Genomic DNA, 17,177 nt, shown 5'->3' on the forward strand with positions numbered 1-17,177 from the left:
CATCCATCCATGCATCATCCATCCATCTATCCATTTTCCTCTGTCTGACCGTACATTCGCCATTCATCCATCCATCCATCCATCAATCCATCCCCCATCTCCCCAAAAGTTTTCTTCATTCATCCCTCCATATTTCATGCATCCATCCAGTACTTCCACCCACCACTGATAGCTTCACAGCTCCCTCATCCATCTGAGCCCTCAGGAGTTCAAGCTGCAGACAAAACTGTAAACATATTCTTCTGTCTGACTCATTGTCATTTCCCTCAGACATTATGGCAAATTCATTGATGCTCCTCATTTCCTTGCCGCAACTCATCTGTGATAAACTGGATCGTAATAAACAAAATTCCCAAACTCTGTCCTGATGATCCCGCATCTCTCATCTCTCTCCAACTCTCCCATGGGAAGAAACTCCCTCCTCCGGATCTCACTAATATCCCCAGAATTCAGCTTCTGGGGAGCACCGCGGCTCCCGGCCAAAAGCAGCCTCCGCTCATGCACACACATTAGCTTTCTAAGATAAGCAGCAACATAACTGGGGAGCAGACGTAACTTGAGGGGGCGAACCGGAAAAAAAGAAGCAGCCTTAATTGTTTTGTTCTTAATTGTTTTTTTATTTAACAGTTGTTAATCTCCTGGTTGTGATGCAGTAATTAGGGAAGAGAACAGTGATTGTTCATGCAGATGCTAATTGTTGTTTGGATGCTGATGGTTAGGATGGAGCCGCTGTGCGTGCACGTACGCTCACAAACTGTTCATGTGGGACTTTGACTCTTGGATATGAAGCTGTAACTCCATTTAGTTGACCTGAGTTTTCATTAACAATTATTTGCTTTTTCACAAATCATGATGATGATGACGTCGACTACGAGTTTCTCTCCTTCTGCTCGCTCACTCAACACCCAGATATCCTTTGTTTCTTTCCACATACTTTCCTTTTTCCTTCCTTCATCCTCTACAAATTTCTACCTACCTGCTCTTCTGTACTATCTTTCTTTAATCATCGCACAATGGCCCAGATACATATCTGTTTCCGTCCTTTCTTCCATGCTACCTTCTTTCCTCTCTTTCTTTCTGCCTCCCATTCTTTCTTCCTATTCATTTCACTCTTCTGTCTTCTTTAATCATCATACATTGGCCCTGCGACACATCTATTCCATTCCTTTCTTTAATCCCACATTTAATTATTTCTTTCTTTCTATTAATTACTCTCTTTCTTCTTCTTCTCCATCAAACCTTTCTTGCTTTAAACATCACACACTGGCCCAGCTGCGTATCCATTTCCTTCCTTCCTTTCTTTCTTTCTTCCTTCTTCCTTCTCTTCCTCACTTCCTTTTTAATTTCTCTGTTCTTTCTTTTCCGTCCTATGTTTCTTCCTTCATTCTACATAGGTCTAGCTACACATCTGTGTCAGTAACTACTACTTATTCTTAACTTCCTTATTTTACTTCCCGTCATTGTTTCGCCCCTTCCAGCCTCCTTCTCATTAATTCAGACATTCTTTCCTTACTTTCTTATGAGTACCTTTTTATCATCTTTTTCCTCTATTGTTTTTATTTTTTTGTTTTCTTGTTTTTCCTCTATTCCATTTTTAGATGCAAGTCAAATTGTGTTTCCTCCATGTTTGTTTTTCACATGTCCAAACCCCAAACGTCATTTCCATCCACCTGTCCGTCCATACGTAATGGCAGCCGACAAGTTGAAGCCGAACAAAACACATACTTGCCTTACAGACAAATGTCATGTCTCACCATCGCCCACTCACAGACACACACTCACAGCAGCCCATTAACATAACCATCCAAACACCTATTTGTCAGGTGGTTAACAGGACAACTCAGTGTCTCAGAGGACATGACAGCTGTCTAACATCTTCAGCACATTTGGCCACCACTCTGTATTAGTTAATATCTAGGAATTCTTCTAATGCCAAAGGGATGAAAACACACATATATATATATATATATATATATATATATATATATATATATATATATATATATATATATATATATATATATATATATATATATATATATATATATATATATATATATATATTTCTGAAATATATGTGTTAAGAAATATATCTTTAACACATCATCCAGATGGTGAGGCTGTCATTATGGACACTGGCAAGAATAAAGGAATAAACACCTTGATGTTGCTTTCACTTACTTTGAGTCGATCTCCAATTTACTGGCCTTTTTCCGCTGCCAATGAGTGCCTGTCTCAATTAAACTCAACTCTTTTTTTTTCTCAATCTTTGAAGCACCTTTATCCTTGATTAACAGCTTCAAATCATTTGAAAAGAAGGTGATTCCTACCTTTTGCTTTTAGGAGCTGCCACATTTATAGACAGCGAAATGAATAAGAAGCTTTTATTCTAAATATTGCAAACGTGTTTTCAGTGTCCAAATGAGAATGTTAAACATGAATTCTTGGGGTGAAATGATTGACTCTCCATAAAGTTTATTCACAAATAGCATTTCATCAGGATAGGCTGTGTTAATTGAAAAATATATTTCACATTCCTATCGTTTTCTTTTCGGCTCTGCTTCTGCTACTGTGAAGTCCACCTATAGACCACTAAACACGCTACAGAAACTAGGTTCATATTAAAACAACAAGGTCTTAATGTAATAAAAACAAGGAAAGGGCCCACTGGAGAAAGGCTAGGGAATGAACAAAGAAAATCGAAACTGAGATCCATTAAAAATAAATAAATAAATAAATAAAAAATAAAAAAAATAAATTAAACTGCTGCGGTGGGTTAATGTGAAAAGAGGGGACGAGGGAGTAGAAGTGGATGTGTGGAATGTGTGGATGAGTTCAGGCTTGATAAAGAGACGCAGTCATTGTTCCACTAGGTGAGAATGAACCAAGTTATGATTAACATGTTACACCGGCTCTTATCTTGTTAAAGAAACCTTTCGCCCGTGTAGCACTCTCACACACACACACACACACACACACACACACACACACACACACACACACACACACACACACACACACACACTGTTAGTCATGTTCTTATGTTTTATGGGGACCTCTCATTGACATAAGCCTTTCCCCAGCCTCTCAAACTTAACCATCCAAAACAATTGGCTAACCTTAATCAGGACATATACCAAACATTAATTCAATCATAAAAACCTAGTTATTTTATTTAGTTATTAAGTAATCCTCAAATTGAGGCTTAAGTCTTGTATGGAAAAAGTTGCCCACAAATGCCTACAGCCCCCACAAGCAGGTGTGTTTCCAAGAATTTGTCCCCACAAATACAGCGATTCAAGTCCACACAAACACACACTCTTGCATGGTGAAGAATTCCGGACAGACGCATCAATGTGATTTCTAACCCAAACACATGGTGTGTGGTGTAACAAACGTGTATTTTCAGACTCACACGCTGATGACTGATAAGCCGTTGAGTAGACATGGCAGGATCTAATTGCGTTCCTTTGTTAGGATCGTTTGATATGCTCGGCCACAGATGGGGTCTTAATCAACACCTCGGAATTAGAAACACTCTCAGTCTTGGACCTGTGTTTATGTGTGTTCTTATTCATACATGTTCGTAGGCTCCATAAAAGGGGCTCGGTCCAAATTATTCATGTTTTTAATGAAGACGCTGAATACAAATGGCTCTATTCTTTAAACAAGAGGAAGATGTCACACGAACACTTTTAATTTTTTTATTTAATAATTAAAAGTAAACAATATATGAGTTCTATAATATGTTCTTATAATCATGAAATGGTTTTTTTTTTTTTTTTTTTAATGAGTGTCAGTCTCGATGAATGTAGACAGCATGGGGCTGTTAATGGGAAGTTAAATGTGGCCAAAAGTTAATGATTATCTGTTCGTCGTATGGCGGGAAGAGTCTGTCTGGATTCAGCAATCCGCCAATCAAATAGTGGGCCTGACTTTATGTTGACTCACCTGACGACATTTTGTCAGTAACATGTTAAATTGGCTTGCAGTAGGAGCATTTGTGCCCAAAACAGCTAAATCAGCAAATCTGTTGATTATAGAGGTGACAGCTCTGGCAGAAGTCTAAATATAAAATCTACCTGGTAACAGGATCAAGTCTGTTTTTGCAGACACCAGACAGAAGGTGTCAGGCAGCGTGTCACGTAGCAGAGCTGAGGAGCACACGTTCATAAACACATCCACACCCAGCGTCAGACAAGCGAGACCAACGCAGGGCTGAAGTTTTGACGAAAAAATCCAGACGTCTTTATTCTATCCGCCTCCACTGTAATACTTTGTACTGTGCTTCTTCAAAAGCAAATAGCAAATATATTCGCTTAAGCAAAGTGTTTCTCAAGCAAGGGCAAAACACTTGAACGCAACAGAGGGATAGGTTCCAACAAAGGCCGCAGGCTCTTAAAGACCTTTTCATTAGATGCAACACAAAAATGAGCTTTCCAAAAGATGAGCTGTAGGAATTCTATGGAAGCAATGTGTCTTATAAAATGGCAAATGGAGGACAGTCCCGGTGAGCAGGGACAATTGAAGCGTCTGAAAAGGATGGAAGATAGAGCAGATGGGAAAAAGAAGAAAATTGTGTTTTCTTTAAAACTAAATAAAACATAAAAAAAAAACATTGATATGTCTTTTGGGGTGCTTTGGGCAACTCTTGCAACAGGGGGTTTTGCAAAAGGTTCCACCTTAAAAGTCAATATGGCATGACTGCATGCTTCGGAAGATCGTAGCTCACTGCAGCAGCAGTGCCAAAGACACTAGTTACAAGGAACTATAACTCTTGCTGCACATGACAAAAAATGACTCTTGTTAATTTAAAATAAATTGAATTAAATTGTATTATGAAATAAATACTTTCAAAATAGATAAATATAACTGTATTTTAAGGAGAAACTAGTGTTACTAGTGTGTACTATTTAGTTCGACTAATCAACAGTCCAACTGCCCAAAACATGATTTGCTTGTAAGTTTATGGGACACATTCACACATGCACTGTTGTTTCATACTGCTGTTTCTATTATTCATTATTGTTATCATAGTATGCATCCTGTGTGCACACTTCTTTTTCTTTTATTGGATGCAGGGGCACAAAGAATTTCACCATGCGCTGTGTTGATCACCTCAGACTAGAGAAATTCACTACACAATCATTAATTTAATTTAATTTAATACACATTTTAAGTAACATTACAGAATACTTTATTATGCCTATGTCAGTTTAAACAACACTGGCAGCAGAGAATGCGTCATGCTATTCTAAGCTAAACATTAACAACCACTCTGTAACAGACCTACACTTAAAATCCGGGGGATCGTTTCATTTTTCAGATAATTGACACTGACATAACTCTAAATATATATCAACATAGGACCGACTAACTTAGTAAACTCTCCATTCTTCTCTCCAGTTTTAGCTTAAATCATGCCCAGTTATGTTCAACTAAGGTTCCATCGATATCTCCTTCACCGGGGGGCTTGGAGCCAAACAGAGTCTGAAGTAAACACGAAGGTGCAGTGAGAACGTATTGAATTTCATGCTGTAGCTTGTCAAGTTTAATCCTCACAAATTCCGGGCTCTGTGTTTGATATAATTCCCTCAGGCTGTGCCTTCCTTTTGCTGTATTGAGAAATATAACGTAATAGATCTGAATGAGTCAATCTATTACTTTAATATCTGAGAAATGGTACATGGACAAATATATCAATAACGTTTGGAGAACACTGCATACCAGAATAAAACCATGTTAGTTTAGGTTTTTTGTTCTCTCCTCTCCAGTTCCAGGCAGTTTATTTTCACAACTTTGCACATTTTACTATATTTCATCATGTGCTATGCTATGCTAACATTGCTCTATTCTTTCTGAACTGCAGTATATCACAATACAAATCAATACCATTCTGCTTAACAATATTAGTCCTCCATCTTCGAAAAAATGAAGGGGTTGTTACCATCTCGTCAGTATTGCACATTAGTGTTCCATACAGTTTCCTCCTAACTCTGTCCTTCGCTCCTCTTCTACCATTCCCTCTACCATAAGGGACTGTATCTTTACCACTTAGTGTGCTACCTGTATCCACTATCGACCAGGGTTTAAAGACCAGCTAGAGATACTGCACTCTCCTTGTCCAACCATGTTGGAAGTGGGATTATAATATGAGCCCATCAGGATCTAGAATTAACTGGAAAACCAAATAAATAAATGCCGCAAAACTGCTTTGTTGGTTATTTCTGTTTTCCTCTTCTTATCATTACCTCTCTAGCATAGTTTCCTGCAGAGCCTTGGAGCTGGTCTGCCTTGATTGTGTCTCTGGAAGGTGTAAGATCAGATATATGCTCACCACAGCCGCCACTCAATAGCACAATATTTGAGCTAAACAAGGAATGCTAGATATTTAATCCTGATTCAGCTGTGTTTTCTTCTGCATTTTAGCACCAGAATTTCTCAGCTGTGGGACTATTAAAGCCCATCTAATCTGATCTCATGAAGGTTTACTGATCGAAGGTGATCTTGGTCATTGTAATGGCACATGCACGGCTTTGCATATTTATGGAGAGTAAAATAATTATTTTTATTTACACCTACAAATATTTAGCAAATAATCTGTGCTGAGGCCTAAAAGCCTCAATGAATCGTGATTTTCATTTTTATCTCAATGGCCACACCTAATGCTCAACTTCACATCAGGTATTGCTATTCTCTACTTAGCAATGTGATACCAGCATGGTACACTGAACCATGTGCAACTGCGTTTATTGTCCGTGACCTGTCAATCATTATCCCATTATTTATTTCATTCAAAACACTGTGCATTACAACACAATTCAATATGTGACATTAAGTGCTATAGAAGAATACTGCACTATCTCATTATGACTGTTGCAGTGTGGCTGTACAGTATTTCACACTAAATTCACAGTTTCTCTGCTTTTAACAGTTCCATCTCTTCCAAAGGTAGAGGCTTTTTAAAACACCTCATGCATCAACCCACTCAAGAGTCTGCTATTTTTCCTTTTAATACAAACTGCGAGACAAGATATGTGCCCATGCATTATCACAAATCAAGCTTTGAATTTACTTAAAAGTTCACAAGTGCACATTTCATTTGTTGCCAAGTCTACTAATGCATTTACTGCGGACGGTAAATAAATGGGAGCCTTACGGCGGTGTCAAACAATAATCTCATGTTTCTGTGTCGCTCTCTGCCTCTGCAGTGCCGGGATCAGTGCCAGTGGAGTCTCTGCAGAATACGCCTTATGAAGAAAAGATCTACATGCAGTGGAAAGCTCCCAATGAGACCAACGGGGTCATCACCCTGTACGAGGTCAGTCGCACCAGCTCATCATTCCACTTCTTGTGAGAATGGACCCTGATCTGTTCATTCTTGCTGTAATTATTTTCAAAACATGCTGTGTATAACCAATGTGCTAATCGTAAATGATCTGCAGCTGTCTTCCTGACTGAGCGTCAGGTGAGAGAGCACTTGTGTTCTCGACTTGAGACACTTCAGAATATTTTTTTCGACAAACGCTGTGATGTTGCTGCGTGGAGAACAAGTCAAAGTTTCTCTTCACAGTCAATAATATTTAATGTCAGAGAATGTTCATTTCACCCCACTGACCACTCTGCTGCACTGGTTTTATCACCAGCCTCGGCGATACAGCAAAGAGGAGAGATAATACTGTAGCTACTGAAGAAGAGTCCATAGGAACACACATGTTTTCCCATTTTTTTTCTTTAATTCCCTCTTGTTTTAATGAATTTTTAACCGTGGCTTTATGTTGATGACTTATTCATATCTGGATAGACATTATTGCGTTTTGATTACACATAATAGTATGTGTCATTTTCATCAGATAAAAATACATTATTGTTATTATTATTCTTATTATTATTATAGTTATTATCACTATCATTACTATCAATAATAATAATAATAATAATAATAATAATAATAATAATAATAATAATCTGTGTTGGTTGTATTATAACTGCTAGTAGCAATGATAGCAGTGGTATTTTTGTTGTTGTCATAGCTTGTGACTTTGTTGTTGTCATTGGCTGCTGTGGCACATTGAATTTTCCCACTGTGGGACTAACAAAGGACTCAAATCATCTCTGTCTACAATTTCAAAGACTTTTTTATGATACTGATGTTCTAATCCCACATTTCCAGAATATATTTTACATGTAAACAGTCAACAATCATTTTTGCTTCAGGTCATTTTTAAAAGTAAATTGTATTTGGACATTTGTTGTATCATCAGATATCTCATGTATAAACCAGTCCGAATTGCCCCGACGGCTCATACCTGTTTGTGGAATTTGAATGACCATGTGGTCATGGTGTCTCTGCAGTGACATGACAACAGTCCACTGCAACAGCCTGCAGCCATGTGGGCGGCTGTCAGAGTGATTTTGGAACCCTGCTACTGGACTTTGTGTCAAATCATGCGCTGGACCATTAGAGAGGTGAAGAGCTGATGGGTGATTTGTTGTCGCAGAGCCCCAGAGGTTTTCTGCTGATGATTGGAGTGATTCTGCGATTTGTGAGCGCGTGGATGGTGGTTATTAGTTATAAACCATTTCCGTCCCACAAATAAAGTCCTCAAAAGTCTATGGCTGCACAGAAGCTGCTGAGCAAGGTGTCCTGGGTGGAAGTCTAAAAGTTTAAATATTTTTTCATGAAAAAAGCATCATATGTGAGTTCACACACATTATAAAATAGTTTACCCATAATGCAATTCAAGATCCATTACCACCTAAATGGAATCTACATATTTGTGAATATAGCACTTCATGGTCAGGTCACATTAATTTCAAGCCCAGTCTTTAACATTTAAGCAGCACTTTTGAGTGAATATTTTGGCAAGAATATTAAAGTAGATGATCTCACTTGGCAGCTCTGACACAATGTGACGAGATTGAGCGAGAAAGACAGATTGAGAGTTGCGAGTGGGTGGGTGTGTGTGTGGTTCCAGGCAGTATACTCAGGTTGAAGTTGGATTGAACCTTCTATCTAATGAATTATTGACCTGTTCTCCGTCTTCTATCGCCGCATCAAGGACCCACCTCACCCAGAGATGGAGTGTGTGTGTCTGTGTTTGAGCGTGAAAGAGAGTGAAGTGTCAAGAAGCGGGAGAGACGTGTGTGAATAAGTCAGAATTTTTTATTTATTTATTTATTTTAGTTCACTGTGCAAGGAAAAAGTTAGCAAAGAGCCAAAGTTGTAGAGTGTTTCAAGGGTGCTATTAGAACTGAAAGTACATACTTGAATCAAAGCAAGATAATTTTTCTTTTTGAGAATATCCTTCGGTCCTTTGGACTTTGAACATCAATTTAGTATGTACAAAAGCTTTTCACCAAGAGACGCTGAGAATTGCTTGTGACCTACCAGAATGATATCAGATGATAATATGCAAAAAAAAAAAAAAAATCATTACATCACATACAATCAATGAAGATGGATGACTATCAGTCACAAGGATCTTTGAGACTTGTGGAAGCCTCTGACTTGTGTGCTCAATAAGCAATCACCAGTCAGCCAAAGACTTGGATGCCACACTCCCGAATGGAGTTTGGGATTTTCTCAGTCTGCTGCCATGGACTTTTGCCATTTGTACCAGAACAAGCGTCTGGATAAATGGCCTCCTGTGGCTGTGAACAAAACCTGTCCGTTCGACTTGGAAGAACCCGGGAGAAAGTTCCAGGTATCCCACTTCAGCGGACATCTGGGACTTCATAGAAGCAAGCCATAATTTTATACATCAGTTCAAATTTGCATTTACTTAACAGTCCATGAAAGGAAGTAAGACACCAAACGAATTGCATTATTTGTCCCCATTTGATTTTTTTCAAACACATGTCTAGTTAGTGCCAGAATAAAATAAATCGGGCTCTTTCATTACTGCCTCCTTTCAAAAGAGACTATATGTGCATAAGTATGCATCAGCCTTCTTTCCCTTTAAATTAGTGACAAATTCCATTTTATTATGTATTTGAAGTTACATTGGGCCCCATATAATGGCCTAATGTTTGACACATGACCCATATGTGGCTACAGCCAACTCACTCGGGGTCAACTGGGACTCCTTCCACTGATTGCTTTGAAATTCAGCCTAGAATTCTCATGAAAAAGATCAACCGTGTTCAGTTTTGCGATCTCTGTTAGCACTAAGGGACAGAGGGGTTTCCATACCTGTGGGACCATGATGCACCTATCACGTGGCACACCGTGCAAGTCTCGGTGTTTGGCGCAGGCACGGTGAGAACAATCAAAAAGTTCTTCATAAAATAAAAAAAAATCATTTGAGAATTGCACATGTCCATAATTTTGTTCACTCATCTTTGAATAGACAATCTAGCATCTGTTGACAAAACTTTTTTTTTTTTCATTTTTAATTGCATCTGTTCAAATCCACTTTCACCACTTCTCATGTTTCTCACTCTGTTTCTGCATAAAACCACTCAGTTCCCTCTCCTAGACCTCGACCCAGAGCTTTCAGAGCCACTTATGGTGGTCCCTGGGGGCTGTCATCAATCCCAACTTCCCAACTTCAATGTGGACTTCATTAATATGTTTAATATGAATCTGGCCTCCCTGTCTGGTGGAGGCGGCATCGTCTGTTAAACATGGACGAGTCGCCACACAAAGCGCCGCCATTAGAGATAATTACTATAATTGCAGCTACTGACAGGATTAAAGGCATTATTAGCAACATCTAAGGGGCTCTTGTCCTGTCCTCATCCTGCTCCGCACTCTCTTGTATCGCCCTCTTTTTTAGCCCCATCTGTGTCCAGAATGCAAATTGCAGCAAAGACAATAAGGACAGCGTTGGGAGGGTGATACAGATGTGAAGAAGGTTGTGAATTGGGAGATGAGATAAAAGCTAGTTCAGATGAGCCCATGTTTGTCGTGGTCTGATATAATTCAGTGTGCAAATATGATCACTTCATCTGGCATGTGAATGACTATAATTACAGCTAATTGCAGGATTGAAAGAAAGACGAGAATTACAGTGAGAGTGAGCACCCCACTCCCTATGATCCCCCACCCTCTTTCATAAGCCCACATCCTCTTTTGATCCTGACAAACGCGCTGGAAGAAGGCATTCAGAAAGGACAAGGAAACAACAATGGAAAACAACATTTTTTTCCTTATTTTAAACCTGATAGATGCATTGTCCGATCATGTCTGCATTGTTCTAAGAAGTATTGATAACATTCTTGGAGAATTTTTGATTGCAGCCAGGTCACATAGTGACACACGAAAGCAAGAAAGTTGTAGGTTTGAATGCTGGAGCCGATTCTTGGGAATTGTGGAGGAAAGTGCTTCAACCACTGAAACCTGAATGACTTAAGGAAAAGCAGTGAATTTGCTTAAATACGATGTGTACAAAGGGAGAGCAGTCAGTCACATCCCTGCAGCACAGACTTCAAGCAAGTCTCTGAATGAGGTATAAATACCTCTGTAGAGAGGTATAAATGCCAACCATAGATAGTCAGTGATGTCATAAGCAAAACAAGGGCCTCAACCTCCCTTATCTTCCTTGGGGAACTCACATGCTGGTACCAAACATTCACAGAATATATAAATACAATATAAACAGTGTGAAAACTAGAGTAAAATGTTTAACAGAATGATGAAAATTACAATTTTCCACAAAAGAAAGTGTTAGAAGTGACTTACTGGTTTTAGTATGGCACTGGTACAAGGCAATGTCAGGGATACATAACTGCCCCTTGCATGGATATGCCCCACGATGAGGATTTGAGTTCGTAGGCCACAGCGACCAGCTTCAGAAAAGACTTCAAGACTTCATGTGCAACCCAGGTTGGGGGAAGATATGTCTCTAAGTCGCGTGGGTGCCGAGTGGGGCTGTGTGGTACTCTGCTGCAACCTGAAGCCTGGAGAGCATTGGTGCATGCTGAATGTCATCTCATCAGTTGTCTTGGACTCACCATCAGTTTCCTGTGATCTCGGTGTGTTTCGGGGTCTCCATCAGACATCCTCCCTGGGGCGGCCCAACTGACGGCTCAGCTTGCAGCACTTGGTCACAGATCCGATCCCAGAGCTATCTCTCTTGTCTCGTTCTGTGCTCTGTCCAACTGCCTCTGATTCTCAAAGACGTGATGGCCCTTTAAGTTACAGTTGAAAAGTCAAGACAATTTCTAAATAGAGGGCAGGTTTTAGATTCTAGCTTCAGAATTTGCACCCCATGTACCACATAAGGTTGGTTGGCTCTCACGTCTTGTCCGGGGTACCATGCATAACTGTCTGACATTAATCTCAAGCGCCTTTTAGATTGATGTTCCTACAGCATAGTTTTGTTGCTGAACTGCACCGATTTACAGGAGAGTGTAAAGTCTATTTGGCCTCAACGGAGGAAAAATTAAAATAAATATTCCTCCTCATCTGCAGTCAGACTCTGCAGGTCAATAGCATTCTGTGTTTATTTGCTCTTTAGCGAATGAATGCATGAATTTTCTATTTAAATTTTCATATTGCTGCATATTTATCTATCTGGGTCAATGTCTGAATTTAAATTCACCTTTCCCCTGGTTCATGAGTTCAATAAATGGCAAACCATTATGTGAGAGCTTTGAGTTACTTAGAGCCAAAGTACTATCTCGTACATCAATCCAGCTGTACCTCAGATTAATAAAACACCTCCACACACACACCCCCGCTCAAAGATATGCCAGCTCGACCTGCTCCTCCTCTGACCCGTCTGCTCATCTGGATTGAGAGTAGACAAGACCTCCCAACAAATACAGATCATGACCCTGTCAGTGGCGTCTTTAATTGACTCATCTGCTCGTTGAAGCGTTACATGAAGTTTCAGCAGGCTGGCTCACCTCCCCGCTGCTCGGCTGATATTTCTGAGCCCCCGCTAGCTAAACAGATGCCGCCAACAACATTGATTGCCGTGACGCAGCCGAGCGCATCCTGTCCTTTTCTTTGTTTTCCTTGACCATCAAGTATTTCACTGAACGTGCACTTGTATAAGGGGGTGTTTTTTTTTGCCTTAAATAAAATGTAGTTCATTGTAATTTCATTGTGTTGTCTCCATTCAAAATAAAGTTAAGAGTTTCTTGGATTTAAGCTTTTTTTAGAGAATGTCTCATTCGGCTGGTAGATGTTGCAATGCGCCAGAGTCAAACTGAGACTGAGATCACGTTTCTGCTCGGACTGCATAAGGACCCCTCAGTCAAACTGTTGTATGGCTGAAGGATAAGTTTGGAAATACAGCAGATAACCCACATTATTCATCGATTGATCCCTGCTTGCACCCGTCGACCCAATCATTTCTCATCGTGCCTGGAAGGTCACCAGTCACTGGAATCTTTGATTGCACCACTTCAAGTCAGCAGCAAGTCTTTGCTTCATTTTTTACAACGGTTGCAGGACATTAATCGAGGTTAAGGACTCAGAGGGAAAGTATTCAGGGAAGGATCTTTTTTCATGGAGAATTAGACAATTCATCACAACTCACAAATGTAAAAATATAATTGTGTATCTTTTTTTTTCATTGAAGCAAAACATGATGAGGCTTTTAATGGGGTTTAAGTTATGCTGGGCTGCTGTTGAGTGAAAATAACTTAACCCCCTGATTCGTCTTGTTTCAAGTCGAGGTTTTAATCAATCACCGGAATCAATGGCGGCAACCAGTCTAGCATTCATTCCAGTTTCAGCGCTCCGTGCTGTTGATTCCAGTGGACGACATTCACTTGCTACAATCTTTTCTTCCGCCACATTTCTCAACAAAGGGATGATGGATTCTCATTATGTGAGCAGCAGTCGTCCGAGCTGATCTGCTGATCGATTCTGTTTTTGGTTCATCAAGAACAAATCCTTGCTCGTCTCTGGTGGTGAAGCAGGAATGGGGCGGCAGCGCTAAACATAGACTGCAGAATAATTTGGGGTAAACTTTTATGTTTGCCTATGATTCTATAATTCCAACTGTGGTTGTGTTTCATCAAGACCATGATTCTGAACAGGTCCTGTTCTTGAGTAGGTGTTGAAAGGGGAACATGATGAGTCACTAGTCCGGTTCATGCCTGGTGTTGCTGGTACTTTCTTCATCAGTGTAAAATAAAAGCCATATTCAGGCAGATTATCCATCTGTACAGGGCCTTCTATCTTTTAACTAGTTTGAAATAAATGGGATATACATCTGTCTTAAAGTGCAAAAACCCTGAGGTCAAAATGATGAAGTTTTAATATCAGTTCTCATTGCATCCATTTTGCCTGAACACAAACTCCCATCCAGTATTTCTATCCACACCCTGCTGTTCTCTTTTCTCTCTCTCTTCTCTCATATTGTTTTTCTTATTCTGTCGATAATAGACTATATTTAGTTTGGCTTTCAAGTCCTTGAGCTCCTGACCCCATTTACTCTGTCACTCTGCCTGTTTAGCCTGCAGGGGAATGGCACGGCATCACTTACACCTGCCTGTGTGAGTGTGTGCGTTCTTGCATAATGCGGCTCTACTTTATTCAGCCTGGATATTTATAAAAGTCTCACATTGTTAATTTTTCACTGTCAAATACCTCACAAAAGCAAGGTTTATACCCTTCAAGTGAGGTAGAATAAGTAGCAGGATCGGTTAACGTGAATCGGGAAACATTTTGCATGATGTGCTGCATTCACCGGTGGTGATAGATAGATAGATAGATAGATAGATAGATAGATAGATAGATACTATCTATAGCTACTATATTTTAAAATAAATCTAAATTGTTATTGGTTTCAGTTAATGGGCAACATTCTAGCGCCCACTATTTTTCAACTACTGTCGAAAGGAACACACATGGGAGGATTATTGGTGTTTTCCTCATTTCACTCACTATTGTTGCCAACAAGATAAGCTCAGCGGGACAGGAGATAGCTGCACACAATGGTCCAATAATACTTGGGAGCTGTCTCTTTTGTTCTCACAGACTCTTGATAAGCAAACAGCCGAGGCAGTAAGACAGACGGCGACTAAGTATAGACTGGTAATATTTCCACATATCACAATTAGTCTCCTTGGGACAATGAAAGCCGAGCAAGGATAATCAAGCTGTGTTCATTCCTGCTTCATGGACTGAGGTGCTAGTTTTCACTGATTGGAAATGTACTAGTTTGTTGCTTTAAGCTTCTTTGCTGGGAAAATAATTTACTCTTCCTAACTCTAAACCCTTGAAGGTGTCTTCTGACAACAAAGCATGGTTCGATTCAATCCCAAAACTTGAGTATAGTTTATTCAGTTGTAGAAATAGATCAACATTGAAAGTCACCAGACATTTCTGTCTAAAACCATGTCCACCACAGTGTCCTACAGAGAAGTTGATTGGTCAATACTTTGGGAACACAGGGGTACTCATAGTTAGGATTTTGGTAACGCACCACAAATATTTAGTGTCTGCCTTCATTTATTTAGTGCGTACAAAGTCCATAGGTTCAAATCTGGATCCAGGCATCCCGCATGATAGGGCGTCTCACCCACTTTTCTTGGATGAGCTTCAGTCCCCAATGAATGTCTGTTCTTGTGTCTGATTTTGTTGGTTAATTGATCAAAAACAGAGATGTTCACTATATAAGCCAGCATCAAAAATAGTACAAAGAGTTTGCTAAAACTAGATTGGATTCATCATTGTTTGTCTTGGATGGGAAATTATTTGCAGTCAACTTCCAAAACCTTTGTGCCTTCCAAAAAACATCTGATGGGAAATATGAAATATGGACTTATTTTCTGGCTGTCCCAATGAGAATCTCAACTAAAGTATGAACAAACTTGTGAAGAGAAAATTATGCTCTGACTGCGTCCCAGACACGTCAGCCGGCATTGACAGTTAGACACTCATGAGCGACACTCATTTGACAGCCGCTATACAAACGACATGCTGGGGGGTTTCAGCCAAGCGATTCAGCAAGTGTTTCACATCAGCTTCTGCTCCTGTTCAGACATTGAAAATAGATTTTTTGACAAGTTATTCACCAAAAAATGGCAGTAATGTCGCTTTCTTCTGTCTTTTCACAGCACAGTCCTTCAAGGCTTATACAACTGTGTGTATTAAGAATTTGTGAAGGTCTTTTTTTCTGTCTATGGTGTGTGAGGTAGACATTAAGAGGCAACGCTAAAGCTGAACAGAGAAGTTATGAGTCCTTTACCTGTCCTGTTTTTTAACATAATTTTCAACTTGTGTTCAAAAAGTCTGTGGACTTAGTAAGTTATGATGCAAATCTTGCTTGAGTGACACTATTTCTATGAGAAGTTTCAGATTGAAACTTCTAAGAAGAAAATACATGCTTCAGACCAGCACTTATATCTAAGTAAATAAGCAACACTATATAAAATCCAAAAGTTTACAGGCTCTTTGCAATTATATCTTTATTTATTAATTTTTTTTTCACAAGACAGCCTGGACTCTAAAAAAGTGCAAAACCAGAATGAAATCATAAAACTATACGGCCTGAATAATCTTTAAATATGTTAGCACTTCAACATTTACCCCTTTTCTTCCTCTCTTGCTCCCTTTTATCCTTCTTCTCACTTTTATGCTTCTATCTCCCATTTAACTCTCTCTGTTCCTCCATCTTTCTTGCTAATTCACTCTCACGCACAAACACACACACACACTCCAGTGAGTTATACCCGCAGACACACACTCTATTACCCAAGATGCACTGGCCTTTTGGGCGCCGGCCTTTTCATCAGCCGATAAAACAACCTGAGTTTTATGGTCTCACCGATTCCAAGTACATCAACTATCAGGAGAGAGGGAGCGGATAGGGAGCACGGAGCGAGAAGCATGGACTTTTATGTATGCCGCACATTTCTTTGAGAGAAATATCTGGTAGTTAAAAGGAGTAACTAAAGCATGAACTCCACATCCATGTCTTCCATCCCACTTAACTTAAAACTTAATCTCTCACTTAATTCACAAGCATAGTAAATAGAGAATTGACCTGATTGGCTTATACATTTTGGTTAAAATACCAACCATGGTATTGATAGCATGTTTTTCAAACCTTAGCTTTTTTGTCAGACACAAATCCTGACCCTCTCTTCCCTAAAAGCAACAATTCTTTCTCTCTGCTCTCCACCTAAATGTTTCCTCCCAAGAGTCTCAGTCTGAGTGCTGTTTAGCTCTCTGTCGCTGCTGCCTCATGGGAATACAGTGCTTATACATG

General features: G+C 39.6%; 1 protein-coding gene across 15 annotated transcripts in view; it reads left to right on the top strand.

The window, feature by feature from the left end:
* LOC128760226 (receptor-type tyrosine-protein phosphatase T-like) overlaps positions 1-17,177 on the top strand; it is a 204,070-nt gene that overhangs the window by 98,241 nt on the left and 88,652 nt on the right. For all 15 annotated transcript variants that reach the window (XM_053867382.1, XM_053867385.1, XM_053867383.1 and 12 more), the window contains exon 11: positions 7,212-7,321. In XM_053867382.1, coding sequence (XP_053723357.1) covers positions 7,212-7,321 — 110 coding nt within the window. The remainder of the gene's footprint in view (positions 1-7,211; positions 7,322-17,177) is intronic.

Source organism: Synchiropus splendidus, chromosome 6 (genome assembly GCF_027744825.2).
Source record: "Synchiropus splendidus isolate RoL2022-P1 chromosome 6, RoL_Sspl_1.0, whole genome shotgun sequence".
In the NCBI taxonomy this organism is placed as follows: Eukaryota; Metazoa; Chordata; class Actinopteri; order Syngnathiformes; family Callionymidae; genus Synchiropus; species Synchiropus splendidus.